At 38.8% G+C, this 22,766-nt stretch overlaps 1 protein-coding gene across 5 annotated transcripts in view; it reads right to left on the reverse strand.

Moving 5' to 3' along the window:
• Nucleotides 1-16,721: 16,721 nt before the first annotated feature.
• The window catches only part of LOC145407459 (uncharacterized), a 564,352-nt gene continuing 558,307 nt past the window's right edge, over nt 16,722-22,766 (reverse strand). For all 5 annotated transcript variants that reach the window (XM_080278390.1, XM_080278388.1, XM_080278391.1 and 2 more), the window contains 2 exons: nt 22,488-22,696; nt 16,722-21,299 (listed from right to left, as the gene is read on the reverse strand). In XM_080278390.1, coding sequence (XP_080134516.1) covers nt 21,286-21,299; nt 22,488-22,696 — 223 coding nt within the window. In that variant the 3' untranslated portion in view covers nt 16,722-21,285. The remainder of the gene's footprint in view (nt 21,300-22,487; nt 22,697-22,766) is intronic.

Genomic DNA, 22,766 nt, shown 5'->3' on the forward strand with positions numbered 1-22,766 from the left:
TATATATATATATATATATATATATATATATATATATATATACCGGTATATATCGTACCTAAACAGACATGGGTGTATGCATAATCTACAAGCATGCCCAACTTCGTTGGATGAGAGCAACAACAACAATAACAACTGTTAATGTTCTTATCACCAGCTGATGAAGGAAGGACCAGCCCCACTGGAAAGTGTGTCACTCGCCCTCGGCATCCCTCTTAAGTTCAAAGGCAGCCAAGCCTTCGTCAGAATCTCCACGGAGTGTACAGTAAGTACTGTATAGTCCTTTTTGTGGGCCGTATTGTGAGACGCATAAGGGCGTCGCAGCGCTTCTTCATTAGTGTTTTATTTTGCATATGACTTATTAACATTTTCTTGTATGCTGCTTACAGTATATCGCTAAAACATTGACACAGCTTGCATAAGTAACATACAAGAGGATACTGAGGTATATTGTGTAAAATCGCTAAGGAAGAGGCGTTACGAAACATTCAAAGCCACTTACAATAGAATACGACCTTAAATCCTACGCTGAATACGCTCTCGAACACCTTCCCCAGCCTCTCTCTCTCTCTCTCTCTCTCTAGTAAACTTTCCTCAACCTCTTTACCACGCTAGAGACGCAAAGGTTCTGTAAAAAACGCAAATGTTGTCCTTGTTTATACTTGGTTAAGGTCCAAGCTTGGCGCCAACTTTTTTTCTCCTCACAATACATACGGTACATTAATAATTGCATATAATTTTTCTCTTATATTTTACATTTATGCCGGTAAGTGGATTTAATTTTCTAATATGCCGTATTTAAATTTTTACATGCATGCTGAACAGGTATTCTTTAATGAGAGAGAGAGAGAGAGAGAGAGAGAGAGAGAGAGAGAATGTAGCCTGTCGATACCTACAAGTGTAGTCAATTACTTACGAAGACGAAAATTATATTCATACACTGAAGGTATTATATCTTCTGAACACAACTAAAATTTCTGACCATAATTTTTTACATAAATAAACATATTCAACTTTTTTTTTTTCCAGTCCAACTTCCAGGGCCAACCAATACCGTGCAAGGTGTTCAAGCCGCTGACCTGCGTGGCGGGTCTAATAACAGGAGCCCATTCCCGCCTCTACCGTGAGTATACACACCCAATACAAAGCACATGATTATACTATCAATATACCTATGTCTATGTATGTTTCTATCTAGGCCCTATCTGTAGCCAGCACATACTATCCACGATCAATACAGCACACACTATTTATCTGCATAACCTGTCTCTTTATGTATATCTGTAACCATCGCACACATACTGTCTGTATATCTATCTGTCTGGATGTATCGATCAATCTGTAGCAAAAGATTTTAATGTCGGAAGGGGTGGCGACGACCAAATAGCCTCCATGTCACTCTGTCTTCCTATATCAGGCCACCCTTCCTCCAGCTTACACTCCCCCAACTTTAATCTATATACCTCTGTATCCCATCCTTCAACCTCATCCTCGGTCTCCCCCTTCCTCTTCACATATGCATAAAATACAGAAAACGCGGTACAAGCGAAACAAAATGACTGACAAGTGTATCAATGTGCACATTATATGGATCTGTTCGTATGGCATCAATCTGCCAGAGCAGAGCATATGGGACTAAACCATCAAACAACAAAAGACCACTAAATTGAATAAAATCGTCTGGTGGGAGGGACAATACAATAGTTAAGATTACTGAATTGTCGTCTTTAGCTACAGGATTACATATTAAGTTATATAAATAGAACAAGAGACATTCGTGAAAAAGTACAATCTACTGTATTTTTGAGAGGCGGGAGAATACTATTTAGAAAGTATAGTTACCGGTGTATGGAGAACAGATGTAGTGTGACAAAAAGGGGTAACTATATAGAACAGAGGGTAAGAGATGTGGTCCTGGAAGGGAAAAGATGGCTAGATATGGCAACTGAGAGAGAGAGAGAGAGAGAGAGAGAGAGAGAGAGAGAGACAGAGAGAGATTAAGGAAGCAAAACGGTTGGCTGACAAGATATGGATGGATGAAGTATTTATGAAAGGAAAAAATGACAATGGTTGTGCCCACACTGTGACTTAGTTGTCGACAGAATATTTCAGTTCCACTGGCGTTAACTTTAACAGGGGTATCTAAATAAATATATGAAGTCGACATTCTCTAAGGTGGTGATCAGGTAATAAAAAGTAACTCATTTCACTGGGCAATCTGCTAAGAACGGTGCTATGCCCGATTGTGTGTGTGTGTGTGTGTGTGTGTGTGTGTGTGTGTGTGTGTGTGTGTGTCCAATCTTTACCACAATCTACTTTAAACTTATGCTGATCTCCTACCCTTATATGGTTTCGTATCTCTACCCACAGAGACATGGCGGGTGGAGAGGGTGTTGTGGATATGACGTGTTCTGGGGGGAGGTGGAGTGCGCCCAGATCCAATGTCTGCTGGAGGATTGGCAAGAGGGTATTGTCACAGCCGAGGTTTCTTTCAAGCTCGATATTAACCTAGTTGCTCTGGGTTAGTATGAGGATCTTTCAATGAAAAGTAGCTAGTATGTCCCGCCCGTTTCTGGTACACAGCCATATTGTTACCTACCCCTTCAGTAAGATTTTTTTTTTTTTTTTTTTTTTTAAGGATTCTATACATTTAGTTTATTTAGCTCGATATAAATGTTAATTAATATGGAGTAGTCTACTTAGGATATTTTGCAGGTAATTATCTTCCGTTTGCCTTGAGTCAAAGCAAAGACGCTGGCAGTAAACACTGATTAAAGACTAGATGGCTCAGCGATGCTAAATCACATGTATGGTTATGGGAAACAGCTTCGGTAAACAGCAATGATTGCCCAAACCGTTAAACAAGCCCTAACCTTTTCTTAATAGACTCAATATTAGGGTAGGCTTTTGGCTACCTATTAAACGAAACATAGCCTGCATACTGGTAGATCAGTGTTGTGTGAGAAAGCACAGACACTTCGTCGGCGTTTTCACAAACTGGCGAATCTGTAGTTTTCCCTTTTCTAGAAAACTGCTTGTAAAAATTTCCATTTTTTTCAGATCAGCTCTCTGCTTTATTTTTTACAATACTCAGTAAATATTTCGTGTTTTGAAATTTCAGATAATGATATGTATTTGGGCTTTGCCATTCCTTAGTTTAGTCTTTCTAACATGGAGAAAATGCAACTGAAATATATTTGTCGGTTTGTGGAAACATGCAACATGAATAAGGTAAAGATTCGACACTAATTTGTCAGTTTGTGGAAACATATTTATTCAACTCAGACAAAATTCGCCACTTCAGTGTACAAATTACATAGTAATAGGTCTAAATAAATGCATAAAATAAAACTATACAATTACTATATGCAGCAAATACTAGTATATATAACAATCAAAATGAAATCACATGCTTTACATTAGTGTGATTTTTTTATTTTTATTCACTATGGTAAAAACTAGGTACTTCATTTCATATGAAAATTGTCTGATGAAATAACATACAAAACATACAGCAGTTTATAATCTCTTATTTTCTCAGTTCAGCATGGCATTATTGCTACTAGTGTGGAAGATTCTGATAAAAAGAAACATGATTTTCATTGCAAATCACTGGAGCTGGGCCATTGCATAAGCTAATAAGATCTTTATGTTTAGAATTTGATAACTTTGGAAGCGTGCCACAGGTCCTGGACTGGTTGGAAGGCTCACAGTAGAGTTGCATCTGGCGCCATGGAGAGACATAGTTAGAAAATTTTCTTCACAATGAGAGGTTTTGTAGAACAGTTTCTGGCCTTTGCTTTTGTCTGTATGAAGTTGCATGACCTTAGTCCAGTCTACTGATGCACTCTCATCGGATTCTCGGATACGAAGGATTCTAAGCTCTTGCGAATACTGCTTCCAGTCTTTTATCATTGATGATTGTACTTCAATAACCTTATACGGAACTTTTCTAGCAAGACGGATTATCATAACCAACTGAGTTGGGACGAAAACGTCTCCTGCTCTTTTTACGGCCCTTTCAATGGTACTGTGTATCGAGTCCCCTTCACTCTGTCCATGATTTGTTTCATAAAAGCATAAGGTGATCCGCTGGATGGAAACTGAGCATTTTAGAAAATAAATAAACATGGCTGGAAGGATGGAATTTTTATTTTGACCTCCACAGCCGTCACAAAAAAATGTAACTTCAACTATACTTTTTTTTTCAGCATCCACCAAAAAATCATACACACATGATGCTATCTCATTTGCCCCACGACTGGCAACTGCTTCATGCCAAAAGTAACAAGAACCGTCACCATTTCCTAGATTGTAGACAGTGAAATTATAGCATGACAGCTTTCGCCTATAAAACAGTTCACATCGTTTAGATATAGGCAAATAATGCACTTGTTGCAAATCAAATGTTGCTGCAAGAAATTTCTCATCCACTTTTGCTCTCTCATTTTACTTTAATTTCTCTGACCGTCTCCTTCTCAAGAACATGTTTTTCAAAACGTCCTTTTACTGCTTCTTGATCATCTTTATTCCCATTCCAAAAAGTGTCACAGATTCCACAAAGGTCCTTTTTGGGAATATGGAATTTTAGATTAAGTCCACTGAATATTTTCCTGTAAAATGAGAAGCTAACTTGATCCTCAGAATGTTCATTATTATACAGTTTGTGCACTGTACTTATTGTTAGGCCAGGGAATAAGTACTCCTTAGAAGTGCTTTGCCGACAGTAATGAGACTCCATTCGAGGAAATCGATTAATATGGCCTGTCACTTTTTTTTCCTCAACCTTTCATCCCTCTCCTTTAGTTTTGGTCATCTTCCTCCTCGACCTTCTTTTTGTAATGATCCAATTGATGATAATTTTTCCATTGTGGTCCTGATTTGCCTATCATTAATGTTAAGAGTGTTGACAAACATTATTCTGCACACTTTGACTTTTCTACAATCAGCAATTGGCAGGAAATATGCAAAGGTTCTACTTTTTCTGCTTTCTTTTCCCAGGCATGCGTATTTTGGGTCCATCACTTCAATGGTCCTACTTATCCACTCCCTTTGACTCTCAACATTTCCCATGTCATAAAAGCTGTTCAGAATTATTTTTCTCTGTTCTTCAGTTACTTTATCACAAAACAGTCCTCTACTACTGCACTTGTTTTTAGGGCAACGATTTTTCAATATTCGCCTTGCAGGCATCTCCTTACCACTTTGTATACTGATGTACGCTTCCCCACTGTTGCGATTTCTCTTGCAAATTTTCCTGATTTTCTCTTTTTCTGACACCTTTCTAATTTTATCTGGAGATTGTTTAGGCAATCCTTCAACAACAAAGTGTTCTGGTTGTGTCACATATTTTGCGAATGGGTTACACATCTTTTCATTGTGAGTATCTGGTGCGATATTTTCTGCAGGATTACATGCTGTTAAACTGTGATTTTCACAAGAATCCTCTCAGAAGTGATTATAGCACAAAAGACGTTGACATTCTTGTTTGGTGCAAGCTGCAAATATCTCCGACTTACAGATTGTATGTCCACAAACAGTAGCTCTTACAAGTTCATCATCAATAATTAAGTCATCATCAGGCATATACAAACGGTCATTGACAGAATCGCACTCAGACATTGTTGAGTCATCGGAAGTGCTTAGGTGAGAAATGTCACTGCTTTGCTCTTTTCTTAGGGAAGATACTGATCCATGTCCATCCTCTCCACTTTTAATATTCTTTTCATTCATGTTACTCGGGTCGCTTTTATTCAGGAATTCTGTTAATGGAATGTCATCATCACTATCATCACTTCCCTCATAGGTACGTTTTACTTCAAACTGTATGACGACTCCACTCCACCACTTGCCGTGGGGTTGCCACAACATTTTAACTTTTCTGCCATTTCTCAACTTTTTCCCAGGAGGTAGTCTCAAGTCACGCAATGGAACAACATTCTCGGTGTTGTCTTCATCCCATAGAACCAGGACATCGACGTTTTTAACCATCTGAAAGAGAAAATTAACTGGATATGTGACCTCTAATTGTTGTTGGACTTGTATAGGCTATTGTGAAAGACACCAGGTTCCAGGCCTGGCAACTCTCCAACGAGGACCCCAGGGCTGGAGACAGCGTGTCAGTGCAGCTATGCACCAAAGCAGCGTGAACCTCCATTGAATGAATGCTATAGTAACGATATGCAAAGCAATAATGATGCAGATTTGTAATGTTTAATACTGCTTTATCAATCAGCTCACCTTCTGGAATGAGAGTTTGTGGTTGGAAAACACTGCAGTAGCCGTCCTAACAGCTGATGTGGTGGTGGTAAACACCAGTCTAGTGAAGGTTCTAAGCGTGACTCCTGACGACTCTCGCATTTATAAACATTTCAAAATCTTATAAAGCAATGGTTCATTGGCACGAAAGATGGTAGAAGGTTCGAAAGCTTTATTCTAATGGGTGAACAAGGAAGTGAACTTTCATGTCTTGCCTTCCGTGTGTAGACTTTGAATGTTAACATGATTATTCTACTGTTTGTGAAAACAGAAATCATGAGTGTAAACACAGCTTTGTTTTTGCAAACCGACAAATCCAATATTCGTCGATTTGTGAAAACAGCAATGTTACATAAGAGTAATATTCGACACTACCACATGTCTCAATCCCGGAAAGTGTTTCACTTACGTAGTTCAAACTTAAACTGGTAAAACACTTGGTTGTCGTTAATGTCCAGGTGGTATTATCTCAATCAGACCAAATTTTCATATTCGCCGGTTTGTGAAAACACCGACGACTTACCTGGCTATTTCTCTCTCAAATACTTCAAACATGGGACCAGCATAAGACTTTGCAAAACTTGACGATAAAACTTAACCACACGGACACGGCGATTGCGTCATCTTACAATGTCATGATCTTAAGGAAAGTTATTTTTGTACAGTAGGCAATTATAGACTATAAAACGGGTAGAGGAAAATTAATATCGACCAATTTGGGGGTATTCATGAAGATAGTTTTCCCATGGCAGCATGGTTACCGGCCAGATGCGTTATTACCGGTGATCTAGCCGACCTGATGCGTATATGCATCGTTCAAATCTATACGAAATCTAACAAGCCAGCCTAACTCCCCAGACCCCCCTGATTATAACCACCTAGTATGACACAACCTAACTAAGAAATCCCATGAACACATCAGGCCAAATGGCAGTCTGTCCTAAATTACTAAACCTAATCTACTCTACCCTAAGCTGACCTATTCTAACCTGCTCTATCCTAACCTAACCTAACCTATCATAATCTAACCTAACCTACCTTTACTCAACAGACATTATCCAAACCTAACATACCAGTAAATTTTAAATTATTTGCTCTTGGTGGTAACTTCGTCGGAGTGATATATGTGATATACAAGACTTAACGTATTCCATTGGCCAAAAAAAAAAAAAACTGTAGAATCTATGGTAACCTATGAAGAGTAACAAATATCCTGTAAATGGTCCATTTCAACAGGGTACTTGAAAGACCAGCACCCGTGGCAAAATTAAAACAAAATCATATATAAAAACAAACTGGAGCTGAAAGTAACTTGAGCAGTACCTTACATACCAAAGCATATTAAAAATTAGTCGTTAGTACTGCGAGGTGAGCTAGATTTTCAAAGGCTTGAATGATGAATGAACATTTGGGCCTATTCTAATGATAGCACTTTTTGGTCTCTCTTGTTCATGTTTCTACTACCTGGATAAATATCCAGGGCACTTAATATAAAGCTAGACGTAAACAAGAATTATTTCTTTGCGGGATGACGTTGTCTGCCTTTGCGCGGTTTTTCCATATTTTCTACTGAAATAAGTCTTTCACAGGTTACTTGTCATTTTTCCAGGATTACCATAGCTACTGGGCATTCTTATAAACTTATCTCTGGAAACTATTGAGGATTCAGAAAGCGTAAATATCCCCCCCGACGTCTACCAGTAGACCATGGAACTTTGTGTTCAGCATTGTACAAACTGCCAAAAACACTACAAAAGGAATTAATGGAGATCACTCACCACAGATGAGGACACAGTAGAAGTTCCTACACGCGTCTGCAGCATCAAGAAGTCCAGGTAGTCCAAGAAGACGGAGATAAACGCCCAAAACCGAGCATGTACACCACGCCACCACCACTACACGACGCGCCATATTGAAATGAAGTCTGAAGATTGGAATGCGCATGCATGCGCCATGCAGCGTAACTATAGGCGGTTATTGTACTCCGCGACGTTGCAAAACGTGGGGAAAATGATATGGTGATATTCACACAATATTACTGGTTTCAATACGGTTAGCTCATAGTTACATCTCTTCATGTTCTGGGTACTGATATCTTCGCATGTTGGAGATCCAAGGACGTAGCACCAGTCCACGGATTCCTAAAATGTCATAATGTAGCTACGCAAACCCAGTTAAATGAACCTAACCTAACCGTGAAGAGATTCAGTTCTGGCTTAACTATTGAAACTATGTTCAGATCAACATATATAACCACATCACGTATTTAAAAGATTCGTGGTTGCCCCCGACACAGTATTTTAATCTCTCATGGCAAGCCCGTCTACGTAGACTTTCAAATAGGTTGTGCCGTCTAGCAACCAACATCTTCGATCTTTGGCCATACGGAACGTTTCCATTACGTCGTTTTCATTTTATTATCGCAACCTTCAGACGGTTATCTTAAGGCTTAGGAGCTGAAGAAGATACGTGGCCTATCATTTTAGCGGTCAAGATTTACTGCTCAGATGATGTTTAATTCTAAGCGCAACATGACATTCCTTAAATGTCTGAATGGAGTAGCCTAGCCCGGACCCTTACGCTCTTGATGGGACGGTAAAGGATTGGATTGGATAGATGGATGTGGACTGTTGAATGGAAATTTGGATGGACGGACAGAAGCATGGGTGATGTATGGATGGACTTTTGGATGGAAGTCAGGATAGGTGGATGGACAGCTGAACTGAAGCATGGATGGACTGATGAATATGCATACAATGATGGATGGAAGTATGAAATGATGAATGGAAGGAGGGTTATCTATCTTTTGCCAAACGCCTTAATCCCGTAAGGGGTGGCCACAAACAAATCGCCTTCATGTCACCCGGTTTCCCGCCATTTCACTGCCCTGCTCACAGCTCACAATTTCCTCTCTCATATACCTCTCCACTCAGTCCCTCTATGCCTCTGTCTCATCCTTGGCCTTCCCCTCCCTCTCCCCCCCTCCACCTCACGTACTCTCTCCTCGTTATTCTCTCGCTCTCCATACTCTCCACATGGCCAAACCACCTCCCTGCATTTCTCCTAACGCTTTCTGTCACACCCACATCCATATTTATTAATTATATTTTGACCTACCAGCCACCCACATGGTCGGACAGAAAAAGGGGATACTGAGGACCACAGCTACTGCCTCCATCCTGCCCATCAACCCATATCTTCCCTTCATAGGACAAAAGTATGTTTCTCTCTCTCCACCAGAGAAGAATCGATTTAACCTCTTAACCCACTAACTATACTCATTTTACTTTAATTTGACCTACAAATGTCATCTCTTCATTTTGAATGCCGAGTAATAACAGATTAACCCTACAATTTGATGCTAGTCATGAAGAAGTGTTATGGAAATGATGTACAGCTGCAGTATTGTCTTTTTCTGCCACTGAGCTACGTGAAAAATAAGCTGCATGAGGATGAAAATCTGTGCCTTAAAGTACATAGGGTACGGTAGGATTTCTCGACTGAAGACAATCGTCTAGTATTATCCTAAGAGAGAGAGTCATACAATGTATTTTTTGAAGCTTATGAGACTTGCATTTTTCACAGATGAACATGATAGACCATCCTAATGTTAGCCTGTACAAATACCTAAGTACGCCAACTGCAGTAAAGGGTTAATATGCTAATCTTCTATCTCCTCGGTAGGTAACAAGTATTTCTCACCGAAGCTTTAGTTGTGTCCAAGACTCTGTATACCGGTATACATTTACTGTACTGTACTTCAAACTGCCACAACCTATTTCACAATCAAATGTGAATATTAAGATGAAAAAATATGGCAAACAAAATAACCTGTGATAAAGAGTAACTGTTCTGGTGACTTATCATTAAAATTAAGTTCCCTGATAAATATAGCCCTGAATAACACCCTGCCTCTCTTCTCATTAACATACCTCTTATCACAACGCCAACGCTCCATATCCCTCCTAGTGTCGACTCAAATCCAACCAGACAACTTGGTAGGCGAGGCAGTGTCAGGGTGGGCCATATTCCTGGCTGTGTTGAGTGGACTTCTATTGCTGTCTCTACTCACCTATGCACTCCACAAGGTACAGGTGGGGAACTTTATTCTCTGACATTCTGCCGAAGTCCAGGTTCCATGCTTACTTATTTGTTGCTCTTGTTAGTCTTTTTAGGGGATAAGCTGCATCCTTAGGTTTAATTTGGTTCGGCCTTCACTAGACTGTAGATCTGCCTTCTGCAATACCCATCTTCAAAAGAAGCCTACAGTTGCAGACTGATTCATTACGATGAATGGCAAGAATAAGCAGTGACTTTTAAAACCTAGTGATGCACACTTCAGAGCCCAACAAACTATTCCAAATGCTCTGCATTTCATATACACTCACTAAAAAATGGATCTGGATTAATGTTTGTAGATGTGGGCTTTGCCAAAAATGTTCCCCAATAAATGTTGTCAATGGAACAAAAACCTTTTTGCTTCTGTCGGAAGAAAATTTGCAACTGATGAAACAAAATAAAAATCTTATCTCTACTAATGAATGTCTCAATTGCTTTGACCTTGCTGGTATATACTCATGAAACACAGGAATATACTTGTTTTTCCCACTGTACATTAAACATCTTCCAATATACAGTAATACATTAGACAAAACCAAAATTTACCTTCAGGTTAAGGAAATTATGTTGTGCTGAGTCGTAGAAGATCCATCTATTATCGCAGAATTACAGCAATAAGAAATGCACCACACAACCATACATATTATTCATACCAAGAGGAAAAAGCCACACGGATAATTCAGAAATCAACTGTCCACAAAAGCAACTTACTCATACAACCAGCAACCATATGAAGCTATGTTTGCCAGTTCTTGTACAAGATGAAAAACAATCTGCACAATGCTTTCACGGTGATTATATGACTTGGAGTATTTTATTTGGTTAACTCCTGCAGATTTTATTCAGGGGAGAGAGAGAGAAACTAAACTACCAAATTCTATTCTTGTCAGCTTGGGGGAGTTTCTAATGAGCCTTCCTTAATAGTTTATTACACATACAGTATGGAACCACACTTCAGTATTCTTTCGTATCGGTGATATATTTTCTTTCAGTATACAAATAATTTATAAAATAACATAAACTGTGAGTTATCTTTAAAAACTGTGTAATACAGAGGCGTTGGGAACCTCCTTAGCCAGCAAGAATATGAGGCCACGACATTTGTTTCCTTTCCTCAGGTTGGATTTTTTCACCATAAAGAACACAAGTACATGAAGGCAATGCAAGCAACCGTGGACACCAGCCCTCATCCATACGATGTGGCCAGTATGGTCTGGTGGGCTCGAGTCAGACTTAGCTATCCCCAACCAAGAGAACCAAGACTCACCAACACTTAACAGACCTGTATTGTCTTCCATACTGACACTGATCAAAGACTATGACTGATTCCATCTCACTGTATTCAATACTATGGCAGTGTTTAATGCTGTTATTCTTACTTTTGCTCTTACTCCTTGCTATAATTCTTATATTTCTATAACTGATTATGTATAATGGTTCTGTTTAGGTAGAGTACACCTTATAATCAAAAATTTAAATACATCTACCTACCCTAAAGTGACTGAAACATTAAGTGGTCACCAATAAACAGTGGACTGTACAGAAACAGTGAAAACTGAGTAGCATTATGTTAAAGGATTCATTTGACCTAACCTTTAGCATAGCTCTCTTAACTGAAATTGGCTCTAACCCTGGTGGCTGCCAAAGTTACAATTGTAAGTGGAGACCTGTCATCTAAAGGGATCTTGTGCTGCATAGTATTGTACACAACCAAAAAGCTAAGAGGACCAATGGAGGTTTCATTCACTATGTGGAAGTCAAGGTGAGCTTATAATTGACACATACTGAAACCTGGAACTGAGCAAACATTACAGTTTGACTGCAGTAACTCTTAAACTCAATGCAAACTGGAAAACACATCATATGGTTTTGTTGACAGAGATTGCAAGTATGAATAATGAAATGTTTAAATAATATTTGATATTAATGAATCATTACTGTGATTACTTCTTTAGCATAACATAAGTATATTTTAAATGCAAATGGATTGGCATCTGTAGCTGAAGGTGGCATAACACACAAACCTGTTGTTTGGCAGAACTTGAGTTCAATTATTTAAAATATACATTTATTTGAGGTTAACTTGGTTCTTCTTATTTGAAGGCTGGTTTATGAAATGTCAGTACTGATTATGAGGCACCTGACTGTAAGGTCACACTGATTATTAAAAAAAAAAAAAAAAAAAAAAAAAAAAAAAAGTGCTGATATACTGAAAATTGTTTAATACCCTGTACATCTTTAAGACTGCTTGTTATTATGAAAAACAGATGACTTTACACTCCCTCTTCTGTCTTTCTTTCCTTCATTCTTTCCTCTTCCTTCTGCCTATGGGTAACTCTACACTGAGTGACAAGCCAAATGGTTTCCTGTACACCAGGAAACTATTTACTATGCTGGGAGGTAACCATATAACCAAATTATGGCACTTGGTGGTTAGTGGGTAATTAAAGTGCTCCACTCGGATTGAGCCTGTGTAGGTTTATATCCAAGGGGTGGTTGGGGTTTATTGCTCACATAATGCCACTCAGGGATGTGTGAGGCTGGTCACTCATCTTAAATGTCAGGACCAACTTGCCTTGCCCAGGGTTCCTACACTCCTCATGGGGCAACATAGGATTGGATGATGGATGCATGGATTAAATTAACAAATGAGGAAGTGGAGGAGCACTGTGGTGTCGGGATGTGCTAGAATGCATTACAAGAAATACTCCGAGATAGTTTGGTCATGTGGAGAGGATGGAGGATGGGAGAACAGGACAGTGTATGTGAAGTGGAAGGGGTTAAGATGAAAGGATGGGATGGAGAGATGTACAGGAGAGGGTGTGTGTGAGTTGGAGGAGAGGCAGCCAAATGACATGGAACAGGGTGACTGGGAGGCAGGCACACACACCGGACAAAGCCACGTGCTACTGAGTAATACTCCCCTCAAGTGTCCTCAACTGCCCCAGACCTATTTTCTAGACATACTCTTTACTTCTGTGAATGGGTATCATGTGACCTGAAAGCAGATCATTATCCCATATAGGTATGAATATCATCATCCAGCCTTTTTTCCCACCTGCAGGTGGGGAGAGGTAGGGTATAGAAAGTCAAGGAAAAGAAAGAATATGATAGTGGGGAACTAAGCAGCAGCATGCCCAATGATATGGGCCATACATGCATTCTTTCACCACTCAGACTACAGAATCCTGACTCCAACTTACAGCTACACTTTTCCACATGAGGCTTTATATTTACTTACCTGAATGAGTCAGTCTAATGAGTGTCAAGTTAAGGAAGGGTGCCAAACCCCAATCATACACTCTTCCATATCAAATTCATCCAGCCAGCTTGATCCCTAGTCAGTTCCCTAGCCTCATCAGGTTTGAATGTATAATAAATACCAAAGAGACAATTCTTATTACAGAGAACATACGTGTTACCAGTAAACCGTCAATACAAAATAAATGGCAGTATTACTGCAAAGCCGTTCAGCTTTGGACATGTTTTTGTTAGCTCTACTTACACCCATTGTGTGCTTAATACATCATAAGGCAACAATAATTCTTCACCTTAACTTGACCCAAATTTTATGTTCTTATGTAGCTTTTCACATAGCTCAATGGCAGAAAAAGACGATGGTATAGCTCTACATCCTTCTTCTTCATGACTAGCATCATATTCTAATGCCAATGTACAGCTACACCTCAACAGTCAAGTTGGCAATATGGCAACTTTAGACAAGTCAGAGTGTGCTGGTCAAAGAACAATGTGAAGAGTGAAAAAAAAAAAACAGTTTCCCTCAAAGATCCATCATCCTGTCAAGTGAACTTAATATCTATGATGCATTTCCCATCCCTTGTGGGTGTGCTTACCACATCAAGAATACAGCCCATCAAGGATAGTTTTGTCAAAGACGACTGGGTTTACAGACTGTGATACTTCTGTTTACTCAGTTATCTAGAATGTTAAGGATGTCAGAGCAAAAATTTTTCTGATATCTCTAGAAAGTAGTACTGTAAACTTGTACAGACATTCCTGCACCTACATTTTCCATTATTTACAACTATTTTAATGGCTACAGCCTTTGAGAGAAATGTAGTCACTGAATACACAGTGAGGTTGGATGATGAGGAAATGGAAAATGTGAGTGCATTTGAGTACTTGGGTAGTGTGACAAGTAAGGATGGAAGTCTGAAGGATGAAATACTTGAAAGAGTACAACAGGGAAGCAAGGCTGCTGGTTTTCTGAAAGCAGTGATAAGAAATAGAAGTGAGCATGGAAGTGAAAAAGTCACTGCATAACAGCACTGTGATACCAACTCTAACATATGGAAGTGAAGCTTGGACCTTGTTGGGAGGACACAAGTCAAGAGTGAGAGCAGTGGAAATGAGTTATCTGAAAGGAGCATGTGGAGTTACATGGAAAGAGAGACTGACAAATGCAGAAGTGAAGGAGCATTGTGGTGTGGATGCGACAGAAAGTGTCTGGAGAAATACATTGTGGTGGTTTGAACATGTGGAGAGGATGAAGAGCACGAGACTAACAAGAATATATGTGAGTGAGGTGTAGGGGGATGCCGAGGATGAGATAGAGGGGTGGTGTGGAAAGCTATATGAGAGAGGGGTGTGTGAGCTGAGGGGTGGGCAGCGAAATGGCAGAGGACAGGGCGACATGGAAGCGATTTGTTTGTATCCGTTCTCTACGGGATTAGGGTATCTGGCAATAGATAGACAGACAGATTATTGGCTACAGTTACTGTGAGGCATCTAACATTACATTTCAAATAATATATCGCAGTCTTTGGACATTACTAGTTTATAGAGTTAATGAACTTCCCCACTGTAACTCATCAACCCTTTTGTGGGACAGGTTTTCCATCAGCTACATAAAAGTACTGCACCAAAATAAAATACCTAAGTGATGTACTCTTACAAAATATTACATGGGACAGCTGAGGGGGACTTGCATAAAATACTGCCTTGCCCTACAAAATTAAGTGCATAGAATGGGATGATACCACAATGTTCATTTCATTTCAATCTAGTCTATAACTGCCTACTTTCCATCTTGAATGCTAAGCTGTAGCAACAGATAACACCAGAGTATGATGGAAGGTATACTGTACAAAAGTGCAATGGAAGAGATACAGATCCATAGCACAGTACTATTCTCCCCAATGAGCCATGTAAAACAGGCTGCAAAAGGATGAAAATCTGGGCCAAGATTATCAGACTAGTGGTATCTGACATTCCATCATCATTCATTATCCAACCCAGTATTACCCCATAAGGAGGACAAGGGTGCAAGGCTAGGTTATTCAGTCCAGACATTCAAAGCAAGAGTGACCATTTGCTTGTCACTCAGCAGCATTATGTGAGCAATATTACCCCAGTTGCCCTTCAGAATGAGACCCTTTTGGGCCATAACCAGATGCAGCACCTTAACTCATTAGACCAAAAGTCACCTAAAACACTGTATGAGAGCAACAAGGCTAATGCACTATATCAGTACACAACACAACCGCCCACCCTTGACATCCCGACATGCAATGGAGAACTGTCCCATGATAAGGTAAATACTGTACTCAAGAGCGACAAGGAGGGCCCATTACTTCATCTTACTAATTACAGAATCCAACCTTCCACTGGCACCACTGGGATAAAAACTAATTCCCATTATATCTGTGGTACACAGTTTGGTTGGTGCTAATTAGTGTGACAAGGTTGGCAACAAATCTAAAATAAAACCAGTAAAATTTACGGCACAGACATATGCAAAAACCTAGATTTAAGTTGGATACTGACTCGTGTCACCAGAAATCACTTCATGCAATGGAGAAGCTAGAGCTAAGCTAAATATAAGCTGAAGTAAAAAAAAAAAAAAAAAAAAAAAAAAAAAAAAAACTATGCAAATGAGGAAATCATCACCCCCCCCCCCCAATCCTTATTCCCACCTAAAGACTGGGTGGGGTAGGATCCAGAAACAAGGAAACAGCGTACAAGTAGGCAAACTACTGACAACATGACCAGTGATATGAGTCACACAATCATTCAAACATCATTCAAGCCCTTGAAATCTTAGCAACATCTCTCATAAACAATCATCTGTAAATACTCTGTACTGTATTATTTTGTAAAGTACTTCATGATGCACTTCATACACAACAGTCAGACAGCCATTCCACTAACTACTGTACAGTACTTAGTTAAAAAGGGATGCTAACCTCCTGTCATGAGCCTCTGTATATACTTCATCCAATGGAACTGAACTGATAAAGAGGACCTCACATATATGTTACTATCTTCCACTGCAAGCATCACCTGAGGGTGAAATAAATAGCTGTGGTTAATAATTGGTAAATTTTATACCACATATAGCACTTTTACAAATACAGGGATGTTGGTGTACAGAACAATAGTCCATAATGGCCTAAAACATAATGTTTAAGGCAAAAATGATTCAATAAAGGCTCTCACTTTATAATAAACTGAAATTTCAAAGCTATATATTTTAAATTATCATTCAAACATTACAAAGCTGATCAAGAAGCAAATACTGAGAAGGTTTTGAGCATCAAATAAAATTATTCTTTCTAACGAACGAAAAGGAATTTACAGGTATTGATTTTTCAGTTTAAACTTCAATGCACCATAGGTAAATGCAACACAAATATAAAAACCTTAATCTACATAAATAAAATTACTTAGATGGGAGATATGACTTCTTAAAGCATCTCTTAATACCTAAAATACAAGACAATGACTTTTATACATAACATCTCAAAAGTAAAATTATCTGAGAAACGTCACAGAGAGGGAGAACGAAGTAGAGGTGATGAATATAGTACTATTAGTGGTTATTAACAAGTCTAAATTACATTTCACTATTAACTTGTGAGTAGCAGCCATGAAGGTCAGTTCCCAAAGCAAGATTGCCTATGTGGTGATCACGACCTTACCAGCCCAGTATCCTCAGTCATCACCAGGCGCCATTATACATACAGTACAGTAATTCCTTGTTTAACACAGTTGTTTAATACATGTTCGTTTAACACACGTTTGATTAAAAAGTTTTTCCACTATAAAGCTGGTAATCTTTTTGCTATTATACATACAGTAATTCCTCATTCAACACATGTTTGCTTACACCACGTTCATTTAACACTAAGATGTGTTCACATCACATATATGAACTACAAAGCTGCTAATCCTTCTGCTGTCATGAATGCAATTGGGCATTTCAATCAGTCTATATCCAGACCATTTTATTCAGCTGAGGAGATTTCTAACAGTCCACGAGCTCTTAATACAAGCAACTTTTATTGCGTACAGTCACTCATCATTAAATTGTCAGTATGTCCAGTGAAAGGTCAAACTAGTACGAGTATTCATCTTAATTTACCTCTTCTTTCTTGATACTGCTTATGGACTACAACATCTAATACATACATGTACACCTAATCATATCTGGTATATTTTGCTACTTATTGGCAGCCTTGAAAATAACTATATTTTCTAGCTGGAGCATAACCCTCATTCAAAGCTCTTAACATCGCAGCTGTTACAAACATAACTTCAGCATTAAGTGAGGAATTACTGTACCAATTTCAGATACATACACTATAATACTCTCAACATTATATAGTACAGAGCTAACTATGGACATGGGTTCTTCATCTGCTCTGGCATCGTTGACTATAACAATTTAACCCCCAAACACAACTTCATGCATCACATACCACAAACCATTTCTGCTGAAGGATGTCATATGTCTATCTTATTCTTGCTATTTCCAGACAATTCTGTTCCATTTAGAAGAGACTTTTTGGGACCTGAGGGGTTAGACGTGGCCTTCATTAACCCCCTCACTACTACGGTGCTCTTTGAAACTGAATAAAATAATCTCACAGCAGCAAGAATAATATCTTTAAATGATTTTACTAGATTAAGAGACACATCCAACATGAGGGATTAGATACAGCCAACAGTAGTCCCTTCAATACGAGAGACCTTTCCTAAATAAAATATAATACTCTGGCAGAAGCAAGAAAAAGATACAAAATGACAAGATACAAAATTATGTCCTCAGGGGTTAAAGGCTGATAGCATGACCAACACTTCGAAATGGCATCTACTGTACTTCACCTGAAGGCAATCTCAATCCTCATCATGGTATTCTGCTACACCGATTAGCACCCTTCCTTCCACAGCTGGCTATGTCTCCACATTTTTTTCTTTTTTTTTGTTAAAGGTATGGTTATTTATACAGTAAGAGTAAATATATACTGTATTCCCATATATTACTCTAAGGGCTCTATTTTCGTTGATTTTGGAGATAAGACTTCTTCATCAGTTATTTATTTCCACCTTTTATGCCATAATACCCTATGTTTTTAATGCAAATTATATTGATGTTTAAAAGCTTTAAGTAATATGCACGAAAACATTAAACCCTTTACTACATGGACACATTTGCTTAGTTTCTTCCTAATACGCTCCAGTTTATTTTATTTATGACAAACCAATAATAATGATGGGGGTTAGTGAAAGCTACAACTAACCCCTCCAGTCTGAAAAGCCTTTCCCTGGCTGGGAAAAACTGAAGGTAGCAAGGAAAAATTCAAATTTACACTTCAGCTGAGGGAGTTAAGATGTAATAGTAGGAGTTCAACAGAGCACTGATGAACATGCCAAAATCAAAACAGAAATAATGGAGCATACTTATGAATTCTGGACACAAGGCACCTTTGGAGTTCCTCCATGAAGCACCTCGTATTATTTTTATGACAGTGCTCTGTGGAAGAGGTTCGAAGGTGAAAAAACCCACTGTGTAACTTTCATTTTCTTAGGTTAAGAATTATGGCATTTTCAGCATTACTCCAAGAATAGCCTGAAGTGCAAATTACAATGCTGGAGAAAAAGTTTTACAGGATCCCCAAATTCAACCAGAATACAGCTCTGTGTAAATGTCCAGTAATATGGGACAAAGTAGCACACCTCTAGCTAGCACACCTTGCAGTGTTCAGTTCACTGTGGCAAAATTCCCTAAAGCTAAGATACTTTGCATGGATCGAGCAGAACACACTGCTATAACACAGTATTAATTCAAACAAGTTTCTTTATCTATACATGATTCTGTATTATATCTTTTGGCTCATACCTGTACTACTGAGGTCAAATTTACAAACAAATTTATGACCCATTTCCTGTCATAATTATGACTAATTTTGAGGGAAGAACATGACACATGGGCAGGTTGTACCATACACTTTCCTTTCCTTGCCCTTCCTATGAAAACAAATCCAATTTATACAATATTCCTACTCTCATAGATAAGATTTTTTTGACAGGTAGAATAAGAGACAGGAAAGTCCCACAATATCCTTTCCTTGCTCTTCCTACAAAACCAAGAAAGGTACAACAGGGGATTGATCATAAGTCTGTCTGTGAATCAGGACCCTGGATACTAACCTTTGGAAAGACAGATCTCTGAGAAGACTATCATTACACAAAGAGGAGTATACCCTCTTCTCTGTCTGTATATTCATCAGGCACCTGTACATCAGAACATAACAACTTTTATAATTAGCTATAAAATTCATACAGAAAATAATCCAATTCGGGCAACTTGTTCATGACTGGGGACACGCAGCTGTAAATCATTCATTAATAATTTTTGTATCCCATTCACTAAAGCCAGAACAGGAACTAAAGCACAGTCATGAGTCACAGAGTCATATTCTAAATGGATTTGGAAATTTCTTAACACCTCTTCCTCAGCAATTTATTTCACCCACTGTACCTTAGTATCATCCTGCATGTCACTGACTTGATACATTCCATGTCAAAATTGAAATCGACAAATACCAGAGACTACTAAGATGCACGTAAAATACATCATTTACCAGGGAACATTAAGATGTAATAAGCAAAGTGAATCACTAGGGAAAAGGTGCTACAAAGCTTCCTACATCACGGAAATACAACTCGTAGTTTCTGTTTACCCTCTCTTCCTATCTCCAGCTGGCAGCAAGTTACAGCCAAGGTTCCACATTGAACACAGACCTGTTGTTCAATATTAAGGCAGTGGTTCAAATCCTTGCTAAATTACATGAGAAACTGTATCATTATGAACTGCTTCTCACGTCATCTAACAAAACTTCATATTCCACCATACTGCTGTGGTGGATGCTGTGGCCCCAGGTTTGCCTAGAAAGGAACCCAGTGGACTGCCAGAAACCAAGCACTTCAGGTAAGCATCCCATAGATCTTTTGTTGAGGTGATTTTACAGGACTGTCTGTACTGTGACACTGAGGTGCACAAGGTATGCTGTGAGTGAGGTGCATGTGTTATGTGTGCTGTGTGAGTTAGGTGCACGAAGTGAGTAAATATGTTGTCTCAGTGAGGTGCATGATGTAAGTGTGCTATGGTGTGAGAGGCTCCATGACATAAACCATCACCTAAACACTGAATGACAGGTCTCTTCTTGCTGTGAAATCCTACCTATGAACCCCGCCCACCAGCGATGAGGACTAAAGATGGGAATTATGGCTCATGATTGTACTTTACTGTCAAATACTTCTAGCTTCCAGTCTGTGGGGGTAGTGGAGGGAGGCTAGACTGCTCAACCCTATCACTCCAATGACATATTCTTCATTTCGTCTTGCTACCACCAGACAATATTCAGCTAACGGGTGACTTCTGGTTGCAATGGGGTTTACTGGAGTATAATTATAATCCCCTCACTACCAGACAGCTCTCCAAAGGTCAAGAAAATCATGTAGTGGTTGCAAAATACTAATACGTCATTGGATCAAAAGGGTTAATTGTCGGACGAAGTGTCAAAGAGTCCAAGAGTCCTATCACATTTGAAGTTTCTGATGAGAGTTAACACTTGCATATCCTAGTTTATACAAACCTCTGATTTACAGCAGCAGATCTGAAAAAATATTAAAGGGATTAGTTCAGTGATTATTTTGCAATATAAGGAATTTTACTGTATGTTTTGCTGATAACCTTGAAATGAGAGGACTGTCAATTACCTGAGTGATTACCTCCTTGAAATAAGAGGGGTATTAATTACCTGACAATCTTGAAATAAAAGGAACATTATTAACTTATATTTTTTCTATCACCAAGTGATTTTATTCAACTTAAGACTGGCATCTCAGATGCAAGGGGCAGAAGCAATATCGTATGATCCCATCATGTTGTGAGGCCTCCCTTAACTCCTTGTCGATGATGATGTATTTCTCATTTTATTCTTAAAATTTCCAGATGATTTTGCTTAGATTTGGATTCCCCCCCCTCCCACTGGAGATTCTAATTACTGTACAGCCATCACCTACTCCTACAATTCAAGGGCTGTCTCCTAAGTTGAATAAATGCTAAAAGTTGCATGAATAAACTTTTAAAATGCACCACCAGATTCAAAGGGTTAAACTAAATAAAATTACCTGGTGGTAGCTATAATAGAATTAGTCATCATTGTACTGATTTTAGGCTTAGTTATTTATACCACCATCTTGTCTCCATAAACCTATGAAAGATAATAATCACGGAAGGAAGTCCTATCATAATCACAGAAGGAAGCCCTATCATTTTTTTCTACCATTACCAGGTGATGTCCTTTTTAGTCTACTCTTGCTGCTGTCACACAGTTTTATTCAACTCAGAGAAGGCCCCTTGTACTAATGAAATTTATTAAGGCTACATCTAACCCTTTCAGTTGGAAAAGTCTATCCTACACTGAATCATCAGGAGATGACAAGAATACAATGCAATTCAAATCCTTAGGCTCCACAAGCTAACAGTAAAGTGGATCTCATCAATAATGGTAACACTGGAAGTGGATCCACTTAACAAGCTCTTTACTATATGGAGCCGTGCTTGTGTTCACTTCCTTCTGGTGACTTTATGAAAATGATATATAATGAGAGGACTTGATAAAAGTGATATGATGAGGCGACTTATAATGAAATGTCTTGAAAAGATGACTTACAGAGGTGATTTATACTGAGGCAGCATACTGAAGTGACTTGAAAAGAATTATAACAATGTGACTCACACTCAGGTGAATGATAAGGGTGATTGAAAATAATGACTTATTTTATGATTTTCTAATTACCTGGGACTGTACTTGTGTTCTCTTGGTTCTGCTTCTTGTTCAGGTTCTGCTCAAATGCTATAAATGGAGAAGGGGGATTGCTATTAACCGCATCTTCGTTACTGAGCTTAGTCTGACCCAAGTCAATAATCTGTTCAAAATTTGATGCAGCAGGTGTAGTGGTGTGGGTGGAGTTCAGAGGCTCTAGTGATCCTAGCAGGTTTTCTGTCCTGTTTCAGGGGCAAAAATGATTCAAATTAAAATATGTGAAAAATGGAAAAAAAACATCATACCTCCTAT

This window comes from Coenobita brevimanus, chromosome 73 (assembly GCF_032717465.1).
Source record: "Coenobita brevimanus isolate Jiangsu-jjx chromosome 73, ASM3271746v2, whole genome shotgun sequence".
In the NCBI taxonomy this organism is placed as follows: domain Eukaryota; kingdom Metazoa; phylum Arthropoda; class Malacostraca; order Decapoda; family Coenobitidae; genus Coenobita; species Coenobita brevimanus.